This window comes from Branchiostoma belcheri, unplaced genomic scaffold (assembly GCF_001625305.1).
Source record: "Branchiostoma belcheri isolate BF01 breed outbred unplaced genomic scaffold, Haploidv18h27 scaffold1, whole genome shotgun sequence".
Lineage (NCBI taxonomy): Eukaryota > Metazoa > Chordata > Leptocardii > Amphioxiformes > Branchiostomatidae > Branchiostoma > Branchiostoma belcheri.
This window is the reverse complement of record NW_017802379.1, coordinates 6,991,588-7,010,403: the sequence shown is the minus strand read 5'-3', so window position 1 is coordinate 7,010,403 and position 18,816 is coordinate 6,991,588. Positions and strand designations below refer to the sequence as shown.

Below are 18,816 nucleotides of genomic sequence, written 5' to 3'. Positions count from 1 at the left end.
ATAAATAACTGTTCTCGGGTACCAATCTGCGGCTAATTGCCCAAAGGTAAAGCCGGATCGGCACAACAAATCAGTATGAGTCCTTAATGTTCTTGTACAGTCCGTTCCACTTTTCCTTCTGCCTTGCCTGGTCTCGTAGCCACTTAAGAACGTAGGCCTCGGCTTTAATGTTCTGCTGGAAGTACAACTTGACGTCGTCTAGTAGACAGTCCAGAAGACCTCCTCGGGGCCTGCCTTTCCTTGGCGAGAGTTTTCTGCTAAAGGCGATGTTGAGGGCCTTTTGTGCAGGTGAGTCAGGTGACATGCGGAGAATGTGTCCGAAGAAAGTCCATCTGCGCCGGTGGACTTCATTTTGAAGGGGAGAGGAGTTACAGATCTTGTACAGGTTGGTGTTACTGATGTGGTGTGGGTGGACATACCCAGCTAAGCGTCTTAACTGCTTCCTGTGCCAGGTGTCGATCTTGCTGGCTAACTGTTCCGTTAACCCCCATGTACCACAGTTGTATAGCATTACAGGTAAGACGTAAACGTTAAAGAGTTTAAGCTTTAGCTCCAGGGAGACAGGTTGTGCTCCCCACATGTACCACATCTTCCTAACTGCTGCGTTGGCCAACTGCATTCTCCCGTCGATATCATCAGCGATGCCTAGCCGGGAGCCCAGAGACTTCGTTTTACTCCATGTCTCCTCCTCCCTCTCCCTTTTCCAACAGATATGTATTCGTTCAGTCTTGGTGGCATTGGCCTGTAGCTTCCATTCTGGCGGAACCTTTATCACCTGCTCGTGTATGTTTTCTAGATGTTGGTGGGATGTACTTATGAAATCAAGATCATCAGCATATTGGGTCTCTGGTGGTAGCTTGAGCCGCTTGTCTTCGGCAGGGGTTGGTGGGTAGGTCTCACGCAGATCACGGAGGGCTGCCTCATAGTAGATGTTGAAGAGCTGTGGACTTAAGCTGTCACCCTGGGGTGAGCCGACAACTGCTTCAAACGGAGGGGCTGCTTCTCCTCGGACGCGTACCGCGAGGGTGGTGTCTGTCAAGAGAGCATGCACCATTCGCACTTCGGAGGTTATTCGATACTTTACAATTAGACAAGATATGTATGTAAGAAAATATCAAAGCAGGACATGTTTAAACACTTGATGTCAAACAAGAACGAATGTACAGTAGACAAACTATGTAATTATGTTTCCAAATGTTTCAAAAAGAGAGAAGAAAGGGCAACTAACAGTAGATGATAGGTAGTTTATAGTATTATTGAAATGTATAGATTCCAAGCACTTTGCATTAGAATATAGCGTACCAGTATGAAATACTCATGTTTTGTATACTGGATATCCTCTTATGCATTTAGCCCATCTGGGCAAGAACATGCAATAAAGATTCATATCATATATACGTCACGCCTGGAAGGAAAATACCCTATTATAATTATAGGGCCAATGTTCAGAAGTCAGTGGTGTCCTATTACGTGCTGCAGTGCCCCTGATCTCTTCTTTCTACACGACAAGACCCAGAAGAATATAACACAGGTTTATAAGAGAAAGGCAGAAATGATATATATTACAAACCTGGAAGGGCAATTTTGATGTAGCGGTGGAAATTTGCATCGAGAAAAATATATTGATACGGAGGTTAAAAATCAAGATTTTTTTGCTATCCTAAACGCTATAAATTGGTTTTCCTGTGTGTGGAAGGCATGTTCAGCACCAAGGACAGGTTTTACTTTGTGTGGAAGGCATGTTCAGCACCAAGGACAGGATTCGGCAGGCCTACTATGGGTATGCCTAAACACCTCAACCGACCGCGTCTTGGCCTAAGATGCAGTGTACATGGGCTAAGAACTCTCTCTAACGCTCTGGATACATTGTAATGTAATTATGAATATGAAAAACAATTAAACGACTTTACAGTATATGAAAATTGGACAAGAGTGCTATGTTTCATACTGTGGTAACATAACAAGTATTCGTGAAAACGTTTATTTGGCGATACCACTCAAGTACCCAGCGGTAGATGCATTTTCATCCATTTTTTTTACCCTGATATAAGATTATTGGTCTTTGTAATTATATAGATTATCTTCCACCTTCTTCGCCACATAATTATAAGTGCCTATCACCGAGACAGGCCGTCATTGGTTGTCATAATTAGATTACCAGCTTCACATTAATTAAACACGGCCGTTTTGCACACCTGTGTAAAAGTGGCATCTTCTATCTGTTCAAAATGGCGGTTTCGTACGACGGGAATATTCTAGTGTGATTTTCTTTACAAGTTTTTGGTTACTTTTTGGAGTTCTCGTCGGTAGAATGTTTTTCTAAGTGTGCAGCAGAATGTTAGGAAGTTTCAGTCGTGGATTTGTGCCGTTCTGGTTATGTTTTGAAGAGAAAATGCGGATTTCCTGACCTGGCGAATTTTGGAGAACATAGAAAACAAAATGGCGAGACAGTTGGGAGGAGTAGCGTGGCATGGAGACGAACTTCGCTTACAAGTATTGTTGCAGGTAAACCAGCAAATTGTTTAGCTGACATTATTCCCTAGCAACCATAGTACGAACATGTCAAGTTATTTTCCGTAAGAAACGACCTAGTTCTGTATTCGAGAGCGACCATTCCTAATTTTAGACAGGCTTTGAAAAAGTTAAGGGTATTTTCGACAACATTTTCAATGTGCGGTGCGCTTGTAGAGTAGTAAATTTATGTGCACGTCTTTTTTGGCCAATTGTTCAGTGTTTTGAGGTTATATTTGTTGGAAAAAAACTTGTGCATTTTCTTTTCTTTATCTCCTCGTGGTTCAAAGCACCTGTCGGAATGTACCCGTGCACATAATTAAAATTGATATTTTTGATGATCCCGCCAAAAACTCACATAAACAAGATGGGGTCCTCAATGCTTCAACTTAGTTCAAGGCGCCAACATGAATACGATTTAAAACGTTTGACCATACTTTAGTTCTTCATTATTATTGGCGATGTATTACTAGTATGTATAATTTTAAAGCTTGGTGGAATGAAGAGATTTTACAGGTGAGACAATGCTTTTAACTTACAAAGCAGTTTACCTCAGATTTGTTTCTTTCAAGATAAAAACTTTTGGATCAGAAGAAAGTCTGGCTTTTTACAATGTTTATGTAACGTTCCCCAGTAAAGAAAAAAACAGTTGTGTTGTAGGCAGTATAATTGTAATATCCTAGTTCTTAGTACAGGTGAATTGCTCCAATATATACTGACTTTTGTTTTCCTCTCCCCACATGGCTCATGGTAGAAGGAAGGAAGGAAGGAAGGACTAGACTTTTACCAGTAAAGCAGTGAGAGAAGACACAGGCTGGGATGAAGTTGTAAGTATAGTTTATTTGTGCAACACAACCAAGTACACACACTTGCATACATTTCTATCCTTATACCCTCTAACTCTGCTCTGCACAATTTCCTTTTCCACTTACTTGTAACCTTCACTGTCAAACTTTCACGGTGGTTAAATTTGGCTCAAATTATTATTTGCTCTTATGTACTTGAATTTACGTACTTTGAACCAAATGCATGTTCCACTTGCGGTTATTTACAGAAAACCTGCGCCTTCAGGCCATTTTTTCACGAGTACCTTGTATCAGAAAGAAATTTTTGAACAAATAAACTGTTTTCTGGAAAGTACACCTATTCAGTCATTTAGGTGTGGACATGTAACATGTAAAAATGCTATATTGCAAATTCAAAATGCTATTGCAAATTCAAATATCAAGGAGCATCCAATTAACTTGTTGGAACGAAAAGATTTGAGTTTTTAAGGGATTTTTTTTGTAGAATCACTAAGTTAACAAAACTCTTGTGTCCAGACTATTGTGAAAAGTTTCACAGTTAGCCCCAAATTGTCTCTCAAGTAACTTGATACTTTGCTGAACATGCCCAGCCACAGAAAAGAATACCAGACCACCATGCTCATTTCTTTTTTATACTTGTTAACCTTCACAACTCTTTAAAGGCTTCACATTCTGAACTTCTTGTCTTTGGACCTTTACTCACAACATCTTTCTTCACCCTTCACTCAAACTTGCATGGCCCTTTTCCTGACGCTTTGGACAAAAATTACACTTACCGGTATTTCCCTAACCACTCCTTAACTATTTACTTAAAATCTTCCTCTGCTTTTGCACGCTCAACTTTTCGGTCGAAGGCCCCTTTCCCACTACGGTAAAATTGTCCGGATCAAGCCAAATTGATTTGCTTCTGCTTCAAGCCGGATCAAAGTGAATCAATTCGGCTTATCCGGACAATTTTACCGTAGTGGGAATGGGGCACTCTAACTTGCACTGCTTGTAATTACACGGTACGTCACTCTTTTCTGTGCTCTGATGCTTCACTTACATTCTGACACTCTTTTCCTTGCCTTTTAGCCTGGGTGCCATCCTCCGTAGTTTTTCCCCACTCCCTAATGTCACTGGGCACCACGGTCCAGTGACATTAGGGAGCGGGCAAAAACTACAGAGGATGGCACCCAGGCTACTTGCCTTTCATCCTTGAACTCTGGTTTTAATTGCACGGTACGTCACCCTTTCTTGTGCTCCACGTTTCCTGTCAACTTTTCCAAACACTTAGTCACACTCAGTTCTTCCACCTTGAACACAAGACAACACTCCACTCTGAGGGTCTGGATGCCTTTTTTGAGAAGCCGATCACTGTTGTTGCAAAATGTAATTGGCCACTTGAATTCCACATTTTTATCTTGAATTCATTGCAAAATTGTCACTTTGGACCTCAGAACACTTTCAAATTGTTGATGAATTTTTTGCCAAAACTCTGCCTGCCAAAAAACACTTAGCATACGTGGGACCTTCAGGTAGATAATTAATTGGATCAAAGTTTTCCCGCCAAAAAACTTAGTATATGGGCATCCTGACCTTTGACCTTTACTCATTTCCCACCACACTTCTACTTGCTACACCCAACCAACTCACACTGTTCCAATGGTTTGAACCTTTACGCTTAATTTCTTCAAACACTTGTGATACTCATGCTATGTCAGACCAACCTTCCGAAACACTTAGTTACTTGAGTGAGACTTTTCTGCCAGAATGATTGTCGCTCTCTACTGGTCAGTCAATTGCACAGGAATGCTGGTGTGTCGAAGCACCGTGTCTCCGCAAAGACATCCCCAGGGGAGCAAACTTCTGTGCATTGACTAACCAGTAGAGAGCGACAATCATTCTGGCAGAAAAGTCTCACTCAAGTAACTAAGTGTTTCGGAAGGTTGGTCTGACATAGCATGAGTATCACAAGTGTTTGGAGAAATTAAGCGTAAAGGTTCAAACCATTGGAACAGTGTGAGTTGGTTGGGTGTAGCAAGTAGAAGTGTGGTGGGAAATGAGTAAAGGTCAAAGGTCAGGATGCCCATATACTAAGTTTTTTGGCGGGAAAACTTTAATCCAATTAATTATCTACTTGAGGGTCCCACGTATGCTAAGTGTTTTTTGGCAGGCAGGGTTTTGGCAAAAATTTTTTTACACAATTCATCAATGAAGTGTTCAGGTCCAATTTTGGGGGAATTAAACCTGCAAATTACACAATAACGATTAACTAAGTAAAGGTGTCAAGTTTTTTGTTGGAAAAGTGTGACAGAATGTGTGAGTGAACTTAAACAGGCCTATATACATATCAAGCAACCAAACCTAGCGTCGAAGCCTGGAGGAGAAAACCTCTGGGCCAGGCTAACAAAAATACACCAAGCCCCTCTCCGTTAGCGTAGTAGGCCTGATGACGGACAAAGTTGTCCGTCAACAAGTCTACTACACAGAGTCAAGGCATGTGTAAGTTTGAACCATAAGACAGAAGTTCCTCCTCCAGGCTAAGCCCAGGGACAAGAAGTGGAAGCATAGAACATACTACCCTGGGTGCCAGACTCGTTTCGGGATGTTTCTCTTAGGCAGCCAGAAGCCCTTTGCCCGTCTGTCTAAATTACCGCTAAGGGGAAGTCTAGCCCGTAGCAGTAACTTACACAGGCAGGTGAAGGGCTTCTGGCTGCCAAAAGGGGAACAGCTAGCAGCCCGAAACGAGTCTGGCACCAAGGTAAGAACATATAGAAAGAGAGGAATTATGTTTTGTCATGCAGTGATAGAAACCTCCTATCAAACTTTTGTTACCACTGTTTACGTACTTGCAACAATTCAAAACTCTGCTCCAAAATCCAGGCCTAGTCTCAAGCTCATCAAATAAAGTCTGTCAGCATAAAACATCGCCGTCAAACTTGAACGAGACACGACACGAGAACACGACACGAGACCTGAATTTTGCAACAGAAGGTAATAGTGTTGCTGCAAGTTCATCAACAGTGATAACAAAGTCTGGAGTCTACATGACTTCAAAGAAATCAGCGAAACAAAACTACACTATTTTACTTCCTCACATTATTCACTCAAAAGTTCTTTCCCTATATTTACACAATTTTAATGATATCTATTTTTAAACTGCCCTTTAAAGCTATCTATGCTAAATGTAGTTGCAACAATTGACTTCAAAACTTGAGGCATGTGTAAGTTTGAACCCTGGGACAGAAGTTCCTCCTCCAGGCTAAGCCCAGGGACAAGAAGTGGATATATAGAACATGCTGAAAACAGGAATTGTGTTTTATCATGCAGCGATATAGACTCAAACTCTGTTAATGTACTTGCAACAATTCAAACTTTTTGAGCTGATCAACCTTTTCTATCTCCATGATCTGACACCTGAGTGATAAAACATTGTACAATTGGTTTTCCTACATTGACAATGAAAATAAAAGTGTCCTCACACAAGTTTACACATGTTGCAATTGTTTAAAAGTCAATGGAATGCCTATCAATGCCCTTTTTTCAAATCATCTGCATAGCAAAATATCATATATAATCTTGATTGTGTTTGACCTACATTTTAGGCATTTTCGATAGCGAAAGAGAAACATACAATTTTAGGTAAATTAAGGCCAAACACAATTTGCTTTGAAAATAAGGCAAAATTCGATATTATCTTTCATGGATTTAGAACTTAAAGGAACATTCTGGGCCATGGATATTACAATTACTCAAAGAATAAAGTTGCCATAAAGTTACACCTGACTGAAGGATAAAAAAAAAAAAATTCGATCAAGCATCTCAAAACATTTGGTAAGTTTCAGGCTCAGATTTTGAACAGCTTTCGCCGTAATCCTTGGACTAATGGCGCAATCGTATTTTGACTGCGTAGCTTTTTTGGCTCTGTGTTTTGTGGCGAGTGTAAACTTGGTGACGGGATATTTCACATTTTAGATTCCTGATTCGGGTAGGGCACAGGAAGAGGATAAAATATATCATTGGATCCTAATATCTGGACCGTTCCAGATGAAATGCGAAAATGAATAGGGAACATCATGATTGTGAAAACCTCAGAACCTTTCAAAGGTATTCTCTTACTATCAGTCAAAATACTAATTCTGTCTATGATACCAATTCAATGTTGGATGAAACTTAACATGTACTTGCTGCACTACATGGGTCCTGTCCCTAGTGCTGAAATTGGTATGCCTCTGTACACACTAGATATAATAGATAGTAAACTATTTGCTGATTGTCGACCATAAGCTTAAAGATACATAAAGAAATCTCTGCTGTTGGGATGGTAGAAATTTTATGTCTTATAAAGATTCTTTATGGACACAACAAAAAGTACAGGGACTTTTATGGTCTTCTACAACTAAAGATCTAACAAAGCTATTACGTGTGTGGATAACGTCATCTTGCGTACAGAATATATGCATGCAGTAACTATAAGGGTGTAACTATATGTAATTGTCTCCCCTGAGAATTTAGTTGAATTTATCTATATAGGATACAGACCTGCTAGGGATTCAAAACCAGCACCACAACATCGCCATTTGTTACCTCCATGAAAAATGGAGGTATTGTTTTTGGCGTGTCTGCGTTGTTTGTCTGGAGAGCTCCGAGGACTACCTTTCATGTTAAACTATAGCTTTGCACCTTTTCCTGTTCTATGGCTCAGGCTCGTTTCTAGCAGCATAATTCTTCTTATCTCCAAGCAGATTCTAGCGTGGCAAAAGACACCCTTGTGGCGTATGGACTCTCTAGCCAATGGATACTGCCTGGCCAATTTGATACTGTCTTTTACCACTATAGGATATTACATATCTTGGAGATTACATATCTTCATACTACCGGGTATACTCATATTAAACCTGCAGAATCAAACATCTAATAACTCTGAACTTTCTAGATGACAAAGTCTGTATTACTGCCACTGGAATTCACATACCCTAAAGTTGTAGATAGTGTTTCTCTATCTGCAGTGTATGTTAGCAGTTCAATGTGTGTGGTGTAATGTTGTTGAAGATGATTTATAAAACCGTACAACCTAAATCTGTACGTGCTACATGTTCTTTGGAATAGTATTTCAATATAATAGGAAAACTATGGAAGAACATTTCACACATACAGATACGAGTACATGAGTAGTTGTAGCTCTGTAGATAAGTACCTTATCTGTGTTATCTTAGACCATTGGTAACTCTCTGTATATTTAAGTGCTAAACTCCCTGTGAACTGTTAGACCATGTATCTGTTCATATAGAGTTAACATACGGAGTAATAAACACGGCTCAGCATAAGTAATCTGTTTGGGAATCTCTCTCTATGTTAAGATATATAGATGCTAAGATACCAAGCTATACCACCAAACCTTACACTTCTTTATAGTACATGATTCACAAAGTACAACACAAAGTGGTAGCGCACTCAATTCTTTATTTCCATACCAACATTGCAGACATACAAAATAGCATGTTGTCATGGTATATCAATTGTATACATGAATATATACATACTACAATTATATGAACAGTACTCGGAGGATAAATTAACAAAAGTGAATCCATGTACAATAAGGGCTAAACGTCCAGACCAACACTGAGTAAATTGGGAGTTTCCCAAATTAGGGTAAGTCCCAATTTACTCAGTGTTGGTCTACGTTTAGCCCTTTTTGTCATAATACCAACATAGATGAACTTTTTTGATGCTAAACGTGAATCCAATATAAAGGAAGTACAGATGAAAATACATATGTAACAAAATGATAAACATAGATGCCCCAACTTAATGCAATGTTGTATCGAAGGTCAAGTCCAGATAGTAACTGTTTTGGGTAGATACTCAAAGCAAAAGGTTAAGCTAAGAAAAAAGTGACCACACTGGGAGTCAGTCGTACGTGAACAATAATTTGCTAGAGGCAAACTTGGTACAAGAAGCCCCGGCACCGCGTCAAGGTGTTGCCTCCATTGCCGAGGTAAATTGAGACGCCATCCTGACAACAGCCACTCACAGTCTCCATATAATGACGACAAAGCAGAAAGGTTCAGAGAGTTTCACTCAGCTTACAGTTGTTTTGTAATTCGAAAATTCATGATGTTGGAACGGAATGTGAACAGCCAGAAGTGATGAAGGCAAAGTTATTTGTTGCCCTGTCTTGCTAAGTTTTTTTTTTGTCCCTGCCTATCTAATGTTCCAATTTGTTTATTGATTAAGTCCTGACTACAGTTATGGATTAGGACTGTCTAATTTAGTCTTGTTAAGCCTCATTTTTCTTCACTGTTCACAATCTTTTAAAATCGAATTGTGTCTTTCTTCGTTACATACCTGAGCCGAGTGTACTCTTAAGAAAATATATTAAGATTAAACTACCGGCAGTTGTGTCAGGATGAGCGTCGGTTTGCCAAAACTACTTGTGCGCTAATTTCACCACTAGTGCCTAGGACCCAAATCGTTTAACGCTAAGTCCTAGTCCGTCTACCACCCATCCCATCTATACCGTCCGTGTCAACAGACAAAACAATATGAAATACAATGAATTCTTCACATAAACAGCATCATTAAATGGACAACACATTCCATGGACCATAGATTATTTTCTTTTGGTCCTGATGTTCACTGGCGATGTTCACCCAGCAAAGTACGATGGTAGTCACGGGCGTCATCTGTATTATTGGACAAACATAAAAACAAAAAAGGTACAAAGAATTAACAAACATGACCTGACAAAACTCACAGGAAGGCTATAGCGAAGCAACAATTTGCAAAGAACAAAATTAATGTCTTTTACTTTACAGTTAAACAATTTAGCAGCTATACCTGAATCGTGGAGACAAAACAAGAGACGTGCAGTAAGGCAAGAACCGAGTGAAATTCTAGTAATAAAAAGATCAGCACCTTCATCGACACACTGAAGTAGGCTGCTGGACTCAGAAACATCACCACAGCAGAACTACGCTCACTGATGGAGGACAGAGACGAGTGGAGATGAACCCATCGTCTCCCGTGTTGACATCGCTGATGTCCTCACTCAAGACTTCCCGTTCGTGATGCACCTGTAGTGCTATAAGAAATGGAAGAAGGAGGCATGATTAATCTTTGGATGATAAGACATTAAGGTATTTTACAACAATGCACTGGAGCACAAACTGCACCATGTACTTTACACAAGGAGCATGATACAAAAACAATACACTCCGGATCCATTCATTCGTTTATTCATTCATTCGTTCATTTGCGGCCATCCATTTATCCATCTTTCATTCATCCATCCATCCATCCATTTTTGATACAGACTGATCTTTGGCGCAGTGGTAACCAGGAGACAATCCACGTCCTTCTACCAGCCGGTCTATAGGATATCATAGGAGAAGACAGTCTTCCAGTACATGGGGGAGGGGGGCCTGTGTTGTAAGAACAGAAACAACAGGAAGAAGGTTTAGTTGAAAGCAAAGTCACCTTGACTCGCACTTAGTACTGTACTTAAATACTACTATGGGAACCTGACGACTTAGTATTTCCCTACCCTGTACAGGGAAGGGAAACTAGAACATTTACTTTACATATATGAGGAGCACCCCACAAATCTATTCATTGAACAGCTGCAGTCCTGTCCTGGTACTTTCGTCTTTCATCAAGCAGAGTCTTCAGAACCATTGAGCCAGGTGCAATTGCAGTTAGTTCCTTCTGGCAGTCAGTTGCTTCAGTAAGGAGATGTCTTCGGGTTGGTAGAACCTCTCGTTCTTTGGCCAGATTAAGGTGTAAACTGTAAAGTTGGAAGAAATAAAGAATGACACACGTTAACGGCAAGTATAGGATACAAAATACGTCTTGATTCCACCTATCCTGGGAGACCCAAGCGATACCAAACATTTATGCCTACCCTGTACTGGATACACAAAGTTTAACATACAAGAAAGACAAGGAGCATTACATAGAGATTCACTCATTATCATTTAGTCATTGTGCCATCGTCTTGCCAACCAGTCCGTTATTCTCGGATGAACTTGACTCGGTGGTGGACTAATCGATGGAAATGAAGCGACCCTGAAACAGAAAAGAATGGCATGAAACAAATTCTGATTCAGTATTTTTGCAAGCTATACTATATTACATATTAGACATGTGCATTGCAAACTTATTTTGTGTCTTCTCACTTTGCAAAGTAATTTACTGTGTGTGTGCGAAGAAAGAACCACCAAGAACAACCAACACTGCGATTGTTTTGTATTGTACAGTACTTTATTCAATGTACAAATGGTTACAATTGCTCAAGTACAGAGTAGAACATCACTTAACAATTTGACTTGTTGTGCGTGCGTGGGTAACAAACAAGCAGTAGCATATAGGTACGATATAGCCACGTGGGGGGGGGGCTAGGGAAATTAAAGTAACTACTGTACAACTTACACCCATAAGGCACCCCGGGGGTTCGGTACGAGCCTAACAGACGTTATCAGTCCTTAACGTTCGCGTATTATTCAACAAAACTGTATTACATTATCTACAAACACATTACCCATCTACCCATCCCTTCCCAAATGGGGAAAACAGAAAAGCAAGTCATGAGTTGGGCCTAACCCCAGGAAAACTACGTTAACAAGTTTGACCCCCCTTTTAGGCATGGGAGGAAGGAAAACATGTTAATAACGCATATTGGACAACTGAATATACTAGTGAAGAGTAGTAGAGATGTAAGAAATCTTGTGTAGATTTCACAAAAGTTCCTACATAAAAATCCATCACTGGGTTCTAAACAAATCATTAGAATCCATCAATGGATTCTAAATAAAACCTTGCAACTAATATTTAATATCCATCAAATTCCTAAGTGCACGTCTTTGGAATTCTTATGGATTTTAGCGGTGCCAATTCACATGGGTTCTAACTGAAATTCTACAACATGTTTGTGTAAGTGTGTGCGAGTGTTTGCAAAAGAACGACACCACTACAAAAGAACGACACCACTACATTGTTGCTCACAGTGATATTTTTGTAACCGCGCTGCACGTGGGCATTTAAAAACTCAATGATCTTCGCAAATAATTTTCAAAAGCGCTTAAAACTATACAACGTTTACATTCATATATACCACACACAACGTCGCGAGATGCCCCTTAAATTCTGTTACTAAATCTAAATCACAAAAGCAACCACGTGAAATGCCACCGCTAAAATAAGTCTAACTCGTGTAACATAGTAAGGAATGTCGCGAACCATTCACGTGACATTCCTTACACGGTCACCCATCCAATTCCAAAGAGAAAGTCTTGGGAATTCTATGGATTTTGACATAGTACATGACACTGATTCATACAACAAGTCAAGTTACAATGTTTTCCGCGCCGCAAGCTTTAGCGCCGTCGCCTCAACTCAAAGAGAATTCCGAATTACACTGTACTAGGCTCTAATACTCTATACAACGTCAATGCACGAATCCGACACTATATAAAAAGCACGAATTACAAGTATACATCGCACGACACAACGTCAGCGCACATACTACAAGAATACAAGAAAACGCACGAGTTTACTTGTACATATATAACGCACGAGTTACAATTATACAACGCACGCATCTTCTCTTTGGTAAGGCACAACACTACGTCAGCGCACATACTACAAGAATACAAGAAAACGCACGAGTTTACTTGTACAGATATAACGCACGAGTTACAATTATACAACGCACGCATATTCTCTTTGGTAAGGCAATTGTCAGCCCGCCGTCTCAACGGAGAAGACAGTTGTTGGGGGAGGGGTGCGCCGCGCTAGAAAATCATAAACACTTACCTTCTCAGACGTGAAGACTGTTATGCCAGACAACTGGAGCACACGAGAAGAAAGCCCGGCTCCGGACTGCTCCATTCATTTCTACAGGTAAATCCCGAAGTCACACCTGGAAAGAAATTTCATGTAACTGCCCAAACTATGATGCGAGTAAAGTTCTGGCTGATGTCCTAGTATTTATTTTCCTGGCAACATATATAAGACGTGTTAGGTCACAATCCTACATTTAATTTCTTCGTTTTTAAGGGGCAATAACTAATTCAATCCCCCTATGTGGACGTGAACCATGGTTCCATCCATCATCACGGTTTCACCTGTGTCACCTGCGCGTAACACATGTTGCAAACGGTCTAATGAAGTAATATGCATACGCATATTAATTACATTCGCAACCGGGCAATCTTATTGGCTGGTGAAATGCTTGCGTTAAAGAGCTCATGGCACCGAAATTCAACATAAAGATTCACACCACAGTACAGTTCAGAACTGTGACAGGATTGAACATCGAAAAATTAAAACAAAATCCTACATCCAGACTATTCTCACCATAGCACCATCAAACATTGCGACATTATCCTCTGCGCTTTAATGGCATACAGCCGATAGTGATTTCATATCAATTAGGACTACTCGGTAGGTGAAAGTTGTACGTTGTGAATGAACTCCGAGTACGGCCCAAATGTAGGACTGGCATATTCGTGCACAAGTCGATCGTCCTTGAGATAACTGGTGACCTCAACTCGACTCAAACTCAAAAGTCGGCACCTACATGCGCTTGGAAGTTAGGCCACAGCAAGTAATTTTTCTGGATGACATCAGCGCGCGCATTGATTTTCGTCTGATTTTGAAAAAAAATTGTTGCCTTCTGAAATGCTGAAAAAGGGCAAAGATGTCTGTTGCCATGGCCCATGCCGGATTGTGGATGGCAGATAAATATGAAGAGAGGAGGTCAAGGCTCTGATTTTTTGTTTTGTCTTTTACTTTGATGCAGTGATGTATTTCATTCCTTTTATACGTGATGTTCCCACTGAATCAAAACCATCTGTGCAATGATTGAAAACATAGCACAATGTAGGTATAATTTCTTGTTGAAGAAAGTCTGTGATGTCAAATGTAGGGCTCTTTTTTTGCCTGCCTTGTTTTTTTTCGCCCTATCGCATTAGAGTCGGAGTCTACGGGGGATGTCATCCATAAAATTTACATGCTGTGTCCTTGCGGTGCCAAAGTCCAGGTCAAGATGGCGGAGGTATGGGACGCAGTAGTGGTGGGGGCGGGGATAGAAGGGTCCGCCACCGCCTTTCACCTGGCTAAGAACGGCTGCAAAACACTTCTCATCGAGCAGGTAAGGCAAGGAAACGTTCTTGAAACATGCAGAGAAAATTAAGCCTCGTACTTACACCTACAAAGTATCACACTGATTCATGTTGTACAAGAAATATCTATTGTTAAGGTTGCTATATTCGAGGACGCAAAGTTGAACTGAGACACATCGCAATGTGTACAATGGTATATATAACACACGGAAAAGGTTTATAACGCAGGCTTATAAGAGAAAGACTATACTCAGCCGGTGAAAGTTTATGAATGAGCCCCGAGCACGGCCCATATACAGGGACTGGCATATTCGAGTACGAGTCGTCCTTGTCCTGAAGATAGTAACCAGCGACCCGTCCCTGAGCGTATTCTTTACCACGCCGGACCACTCCCTGAAATCTTGTCACACTATTAGAGCTTCATTATAGACCAAAATTACACAACGTTTTCAAGACGCTGGATTTTCGCACCTGTTCCCTGCAGTTCCCCTTGCCGCACAGTAGAGGGAGCTCCCACGGTGCCAGCCGGATCATCCGAAAGGCGTACGTCCAGCAGCACTACGCACGGATGATGAACGAAGCGTACCCTATCTGGGAACAGGTGGAGCGGGAAACAGGCACACAGCTCTACATGTAAGGTGGACACAAATGTCTAAAGACCGATCCTACAATGCCCATCTGCACCAAATGTAGACATGCAAAGCAAAGCATAGAAGTGGAAACAGTTGATCTTACTTTTGGATTAACTTCTGATTGACATTCAGGATTAGTTTAATCCAGTGCTATATTTGCCCTACACCCTGTTGCCTAAATCTTGACACTGTAAGATGATACAAACCCATACTGAACTGAGCATGTGACTTGTACTGTAATACGTGTAGCTGTAGTGTAGTTATACATGTACATGTAGTTGTAGTTGTAAATACATGTAGCTGTAGTTGTAGTAATACATGTAGCTGTTAGTGTAGTTGTAGTTGTAGTTATAGTATACATGTAGCTGTAGTTGTAGTTATACATGTAGCTGTAGTTGTAGTAATACATATAGCTGTAGTAGTTGTTGTTGTTGTAGTTAGTGTAATACATATAGCTGTAGCTGTAGTTGTAGCCGCTAAGGGTTGTGAGTCAGCAAAATTTCTTCTATTTATTCACAGAAAAACTGGTGGGATGTTGGTAGGACCAGGATCATCCCAGGAGCTGGCCGAGACAGAGCGGAGTCTGTCAGGTGCAGGGAGTGAGTTTGAGAGACTCAGTTCTGATGACCTGAAGCTGAGATTCCCAAACCTGAGCTTCCCTGCAGACTACCGAGCAGTTCTGGACCCTGAGGCAGGGGTGCTGAAGGCTGACAAGGCACTCAGGTGCTTCCAGGTCAGAACTAACAAATTATCTCATTGGAATATATAAAGTCAGTTAGTATAATGGAGACTATGACATTAAACTGTGCATAACAATGGGATGGTACAGTTCCTTTACAATTAAATTTTTATACAAATTAAAAACATTTAAAAAGCATTTGAAGTCCTTGATTAAGTTCAGGGACAAGTTATTGGAATAGAACCATTAAAAATATCTTGAAAGTTAGGCTAAAAGCTTGTAGATCTACCTTGACTATTGTCATTAAATCATAGTTTTCTTGCAACGGGTCTAAAGTTCTAAATACTAAGTCTGGCACTAAAGAATGTTTGTGTACCAATTCCAAGTAACAGACAATAAGTGTAAACTTGACTTGACGTGACTTTATTGGGATCCACACTTAGCTTTTAAAAAATGTAACTATTCTTCCTGTGGTCCTTTAAGACACACATGACTTTTGGAGCTATTTTCTCTCCTGCACCAGGATCTGTTTGTGAAGTATGGCGGAAGGATACATGATGAGGAGAAGGTGGTGCGGATTGACCCAGGTGATGTGGTGACCCTCCACACGTCCAAGTCCATGTACAAGACACGCAAACTTCTCCTCCTACCAGGGCCCTGGGCGGGCAAACTGTTGGGACCTCTGGGGCTCCACCCACCTCTTAAGGTGGTGATTTTCGTACTTTAAACAAACAAGAGATAACGTACAAGTACAAATACAGGAAAAGGTATTGTCATTCCATAGCACTAATTTGTACACAGTCAGTAAACATCTACATATGGCTTATGCTTGCATATGACCAATTGTTAAATGTAATACAAGCATCTCCCATGTCTCTGTTCATTTGTAGCCTACACGTGTCAGTGTACTGTATTGGAGAGAGAAGGGACCAGGCACCTACTCACCAAAGAAGGGTTTCCCTATCTTCATGGACGCGGCACATGTGTATGCTCTTCCCTCCTTAGAGTATCCCGGAATATTCAAGGTACTTTTATACATTGACATCAAGTCTTATTGGACTTCTCTTGAGTTTGATGTTTAAGCACCAAGGACAGAACCATTTACTGTTACAGCAGAGTTTGTAGGATAGGATCCCATTTCAGCACTAAGGACAGGACCATGTACTGTAGCAGGGGTGGTACAATGTAGGATAGGATCCCATTTCAGCACTAAGGACAGAGCCATGCACTGTAGCATGGGTGGTAGGGTAGGATCACATTTCAGCACTAAGGACAGGACCATGTACTGTAGCAGGGGTGGTAGGGTAGGATCACATTTCAGCACTAAGGACAGGACCATGTACTGTAGCAGGGGTGGTAGGGTAGGACCGCATTTAGTTTAAAGGATTAGTCCACTCCATATATATACATGTAACATTGTTTTGATTCCTATCTGCAGCTGTGCTACCATTCTGGTCCAGTGATTGATCCAGATGACAGAGATGGTGTTGCAGGTAGTCGAGGTAACCAGGAGATTGTGAGGATGATGTGTGACTATGTCAGGAAACACTTCCCTGGGTTAGAGAGTGTTCCAGCTATTCAGGAGTCCTGCATATATACTGTAAGTTTTCAGTATTATTTAGTAATTTCCAATTTACAGTAACAAATTGTAGTAAACCTTTAAGTATTACGTACAAATCCATAGGTAAAATCCTCATAATTAGTAGGTGTCAATTCACTGATGTGGTTTTAAAGTCTTGCTTTCTTGTACCTTAAGTTCACATGTTCAGTTGACTGGTTTTGTGTTCACTTAACAAAAAACGATATCATTTTCTGATATTTGATGTATTATGGTGTATGTTACTGAAAGCTCTCTGTTCGTGTTCATACTTTAGACAAAAAACATGACTCTTTTCTTTATATGCCAATGTCATACCGTATGCTGACAACTGTTTGTGTTTATCTTGTGAATTCCTCTGTAGAACACCCCTGATGAAGACTTCATCCTGGATCGCCACCCACAGTACAGGAACATCATCATAGGGGCCGGCTTCTCAGGTAAACATCAGAAATAGTCACTCTGGATACATGTATGTCTTATACCTTCATTCTGAGATTAACCTTCAGCCTGCTAAGGCAGCCTTTAGGCACCATATTTGTTATTGGTTACCAGGTTGAGCAGCAGGGAGAAGGTTAAGTAAGAATGTGTGACAATCTCTCACTGACTTGTGCAATTGTTTCTCTTCTCACCTTACAGGACATGGCTTTAAGCTGGCCCCAGTGGTGGGGAAGTTACTGTGTGAACTGGCTATGGACAAGCAGCCATCTTACGACATGACACCGTTCTCCCTAAATAGGTTCAACAACACGGCAACTCCTCAAGCCAAACTCTGAATGACATTGTTTGACATGTTATCATTTTAAATGTTACCTGTCAGAAACCCAGCATTTTATGATGTAACGTTAATATCGTTAGATCATGTTATTAATTGGCATCAAATGTGCAATTTACCCTCCAAAACCTAGCAAAAGATAATTCAGGCTTTCTTGGTTGAACCTCTAATTGCCATTCTCTCATTGGTTGAACTTCTAATTTTGATGGACATTCGGGATCGGTCTGTTGACGCCAGGTATTCCTCCAGGTTTGTGCATGCAAATTAACGCAGGTGCGGCAATGCTGGATGAAACCCTTGTTTGCGTCTAAACTGGGGAATAAAATGAAGAAGTGTGTCATAAAATGATAAATATATGTCATAACGATTATACCCGGTAACTTTCGCTGACCTTAACTTTCCTTTATCTTTCCTGACCTTAACGACCCTCATCTTTTCAACATGACTGATAAGAGGAGAGTCAGCGTCACCAAGGACTCCTGGAGAGTCCTCGCTGCCGACAGAAGCCTCTGGCGACAGCTGTCTGCGGCCGCCATGCTTCTTCCCTGAAGCACGCGGATGATTGATTGATAATCTATATATAAATCAGGTGTCACTGTTCTTTTCAGCTTACAACATGGCGGGGGCGAGTTTGTGTTTCTCTCTTATTTTCCTACCTTGTGTAAGGAGTTGCTAATTCTATGCGCGGAGGATGTAAAGTTGTTCTAC

The 18,816-nt window shown here is 40.8% G+C and overlaps 2 protein-coding genes and 1 long non-coding RNA gene across 4 annotated transcripts; 1 reads left to right on the top strand and 2 right to left on the bottom strand.

Moving 5' to 3' along the window:
- Positions 1 to 70: 70 nt before the first annotated feature.
- On the bottom strand, positions 71 to 1,054 carry LOC109468878. Its single transcript, XM_019767289.1, has one exon. It carries the CDS (start codon positions 1,052 to 1,054, stop codon positions 71 to 73), a length of 984 nt encoding a protein of 327 aa, XP_019622848.1.
- Positions 1,055 to 8,753: 7,699 nt separating this feature from the next.
- On the bottom strand, positions 8,754 to 13,151 carry LOC109463273. Its single transcript, XR_002139818.1, has 5 exons — positions 13,116 to 13,151; positions 11,257 to 11,369; positions 10,620 to 10,726; positions 10,221 to 10,386; positions 8,754 to 9,988 (listed from the first exon to the last, which is right to left on the bottom strand). It is a non-coding gene; the product is annotated as an uncharacterized LOC109463273 (long non-coding RNA).
- A 1,198-nt stretch (positions 13,152 to 14,349) lies between these two features.
- Positions 14,350 to 18,554, top strand: LOC109462960 (peroxisomal sarcosine oxidase-like). Of its 2 annotated transcripts, XM_019759596.1 has the most exons (8): positions 14,350 to 14,454; positions 14,910 to 15,058; positions 15,577 to 15,790; positions 16,260 to 16,442; positions 16,627 to 16,761; positions 17,175 to 17,336; positions 17,698 to 17,773; positions 17,973 to 18,554. In XM_019759596.1, the coding sequence occupies exons 1-8, from the start codon at positions 14,350 to 14,352 to the stop codon at positions 18,107 to 18,109; spliced, it is 1,161 nt and encodes a 386-aa protein (XP_019615155.1). In that variant the 3' UTR covers positions 18,110 to 18,554. The 2 variants fall into 2 exon arrangements, with proteins under 2 accessions (XP_019615155.1, XP_019615165.1); XM_019759606.1 differs by lacking the exon at positions 16,627 to 16,761.
- The last annotated feature ends 262 nt before the right edge of the window (positions 18,555 to 18,816 follow it).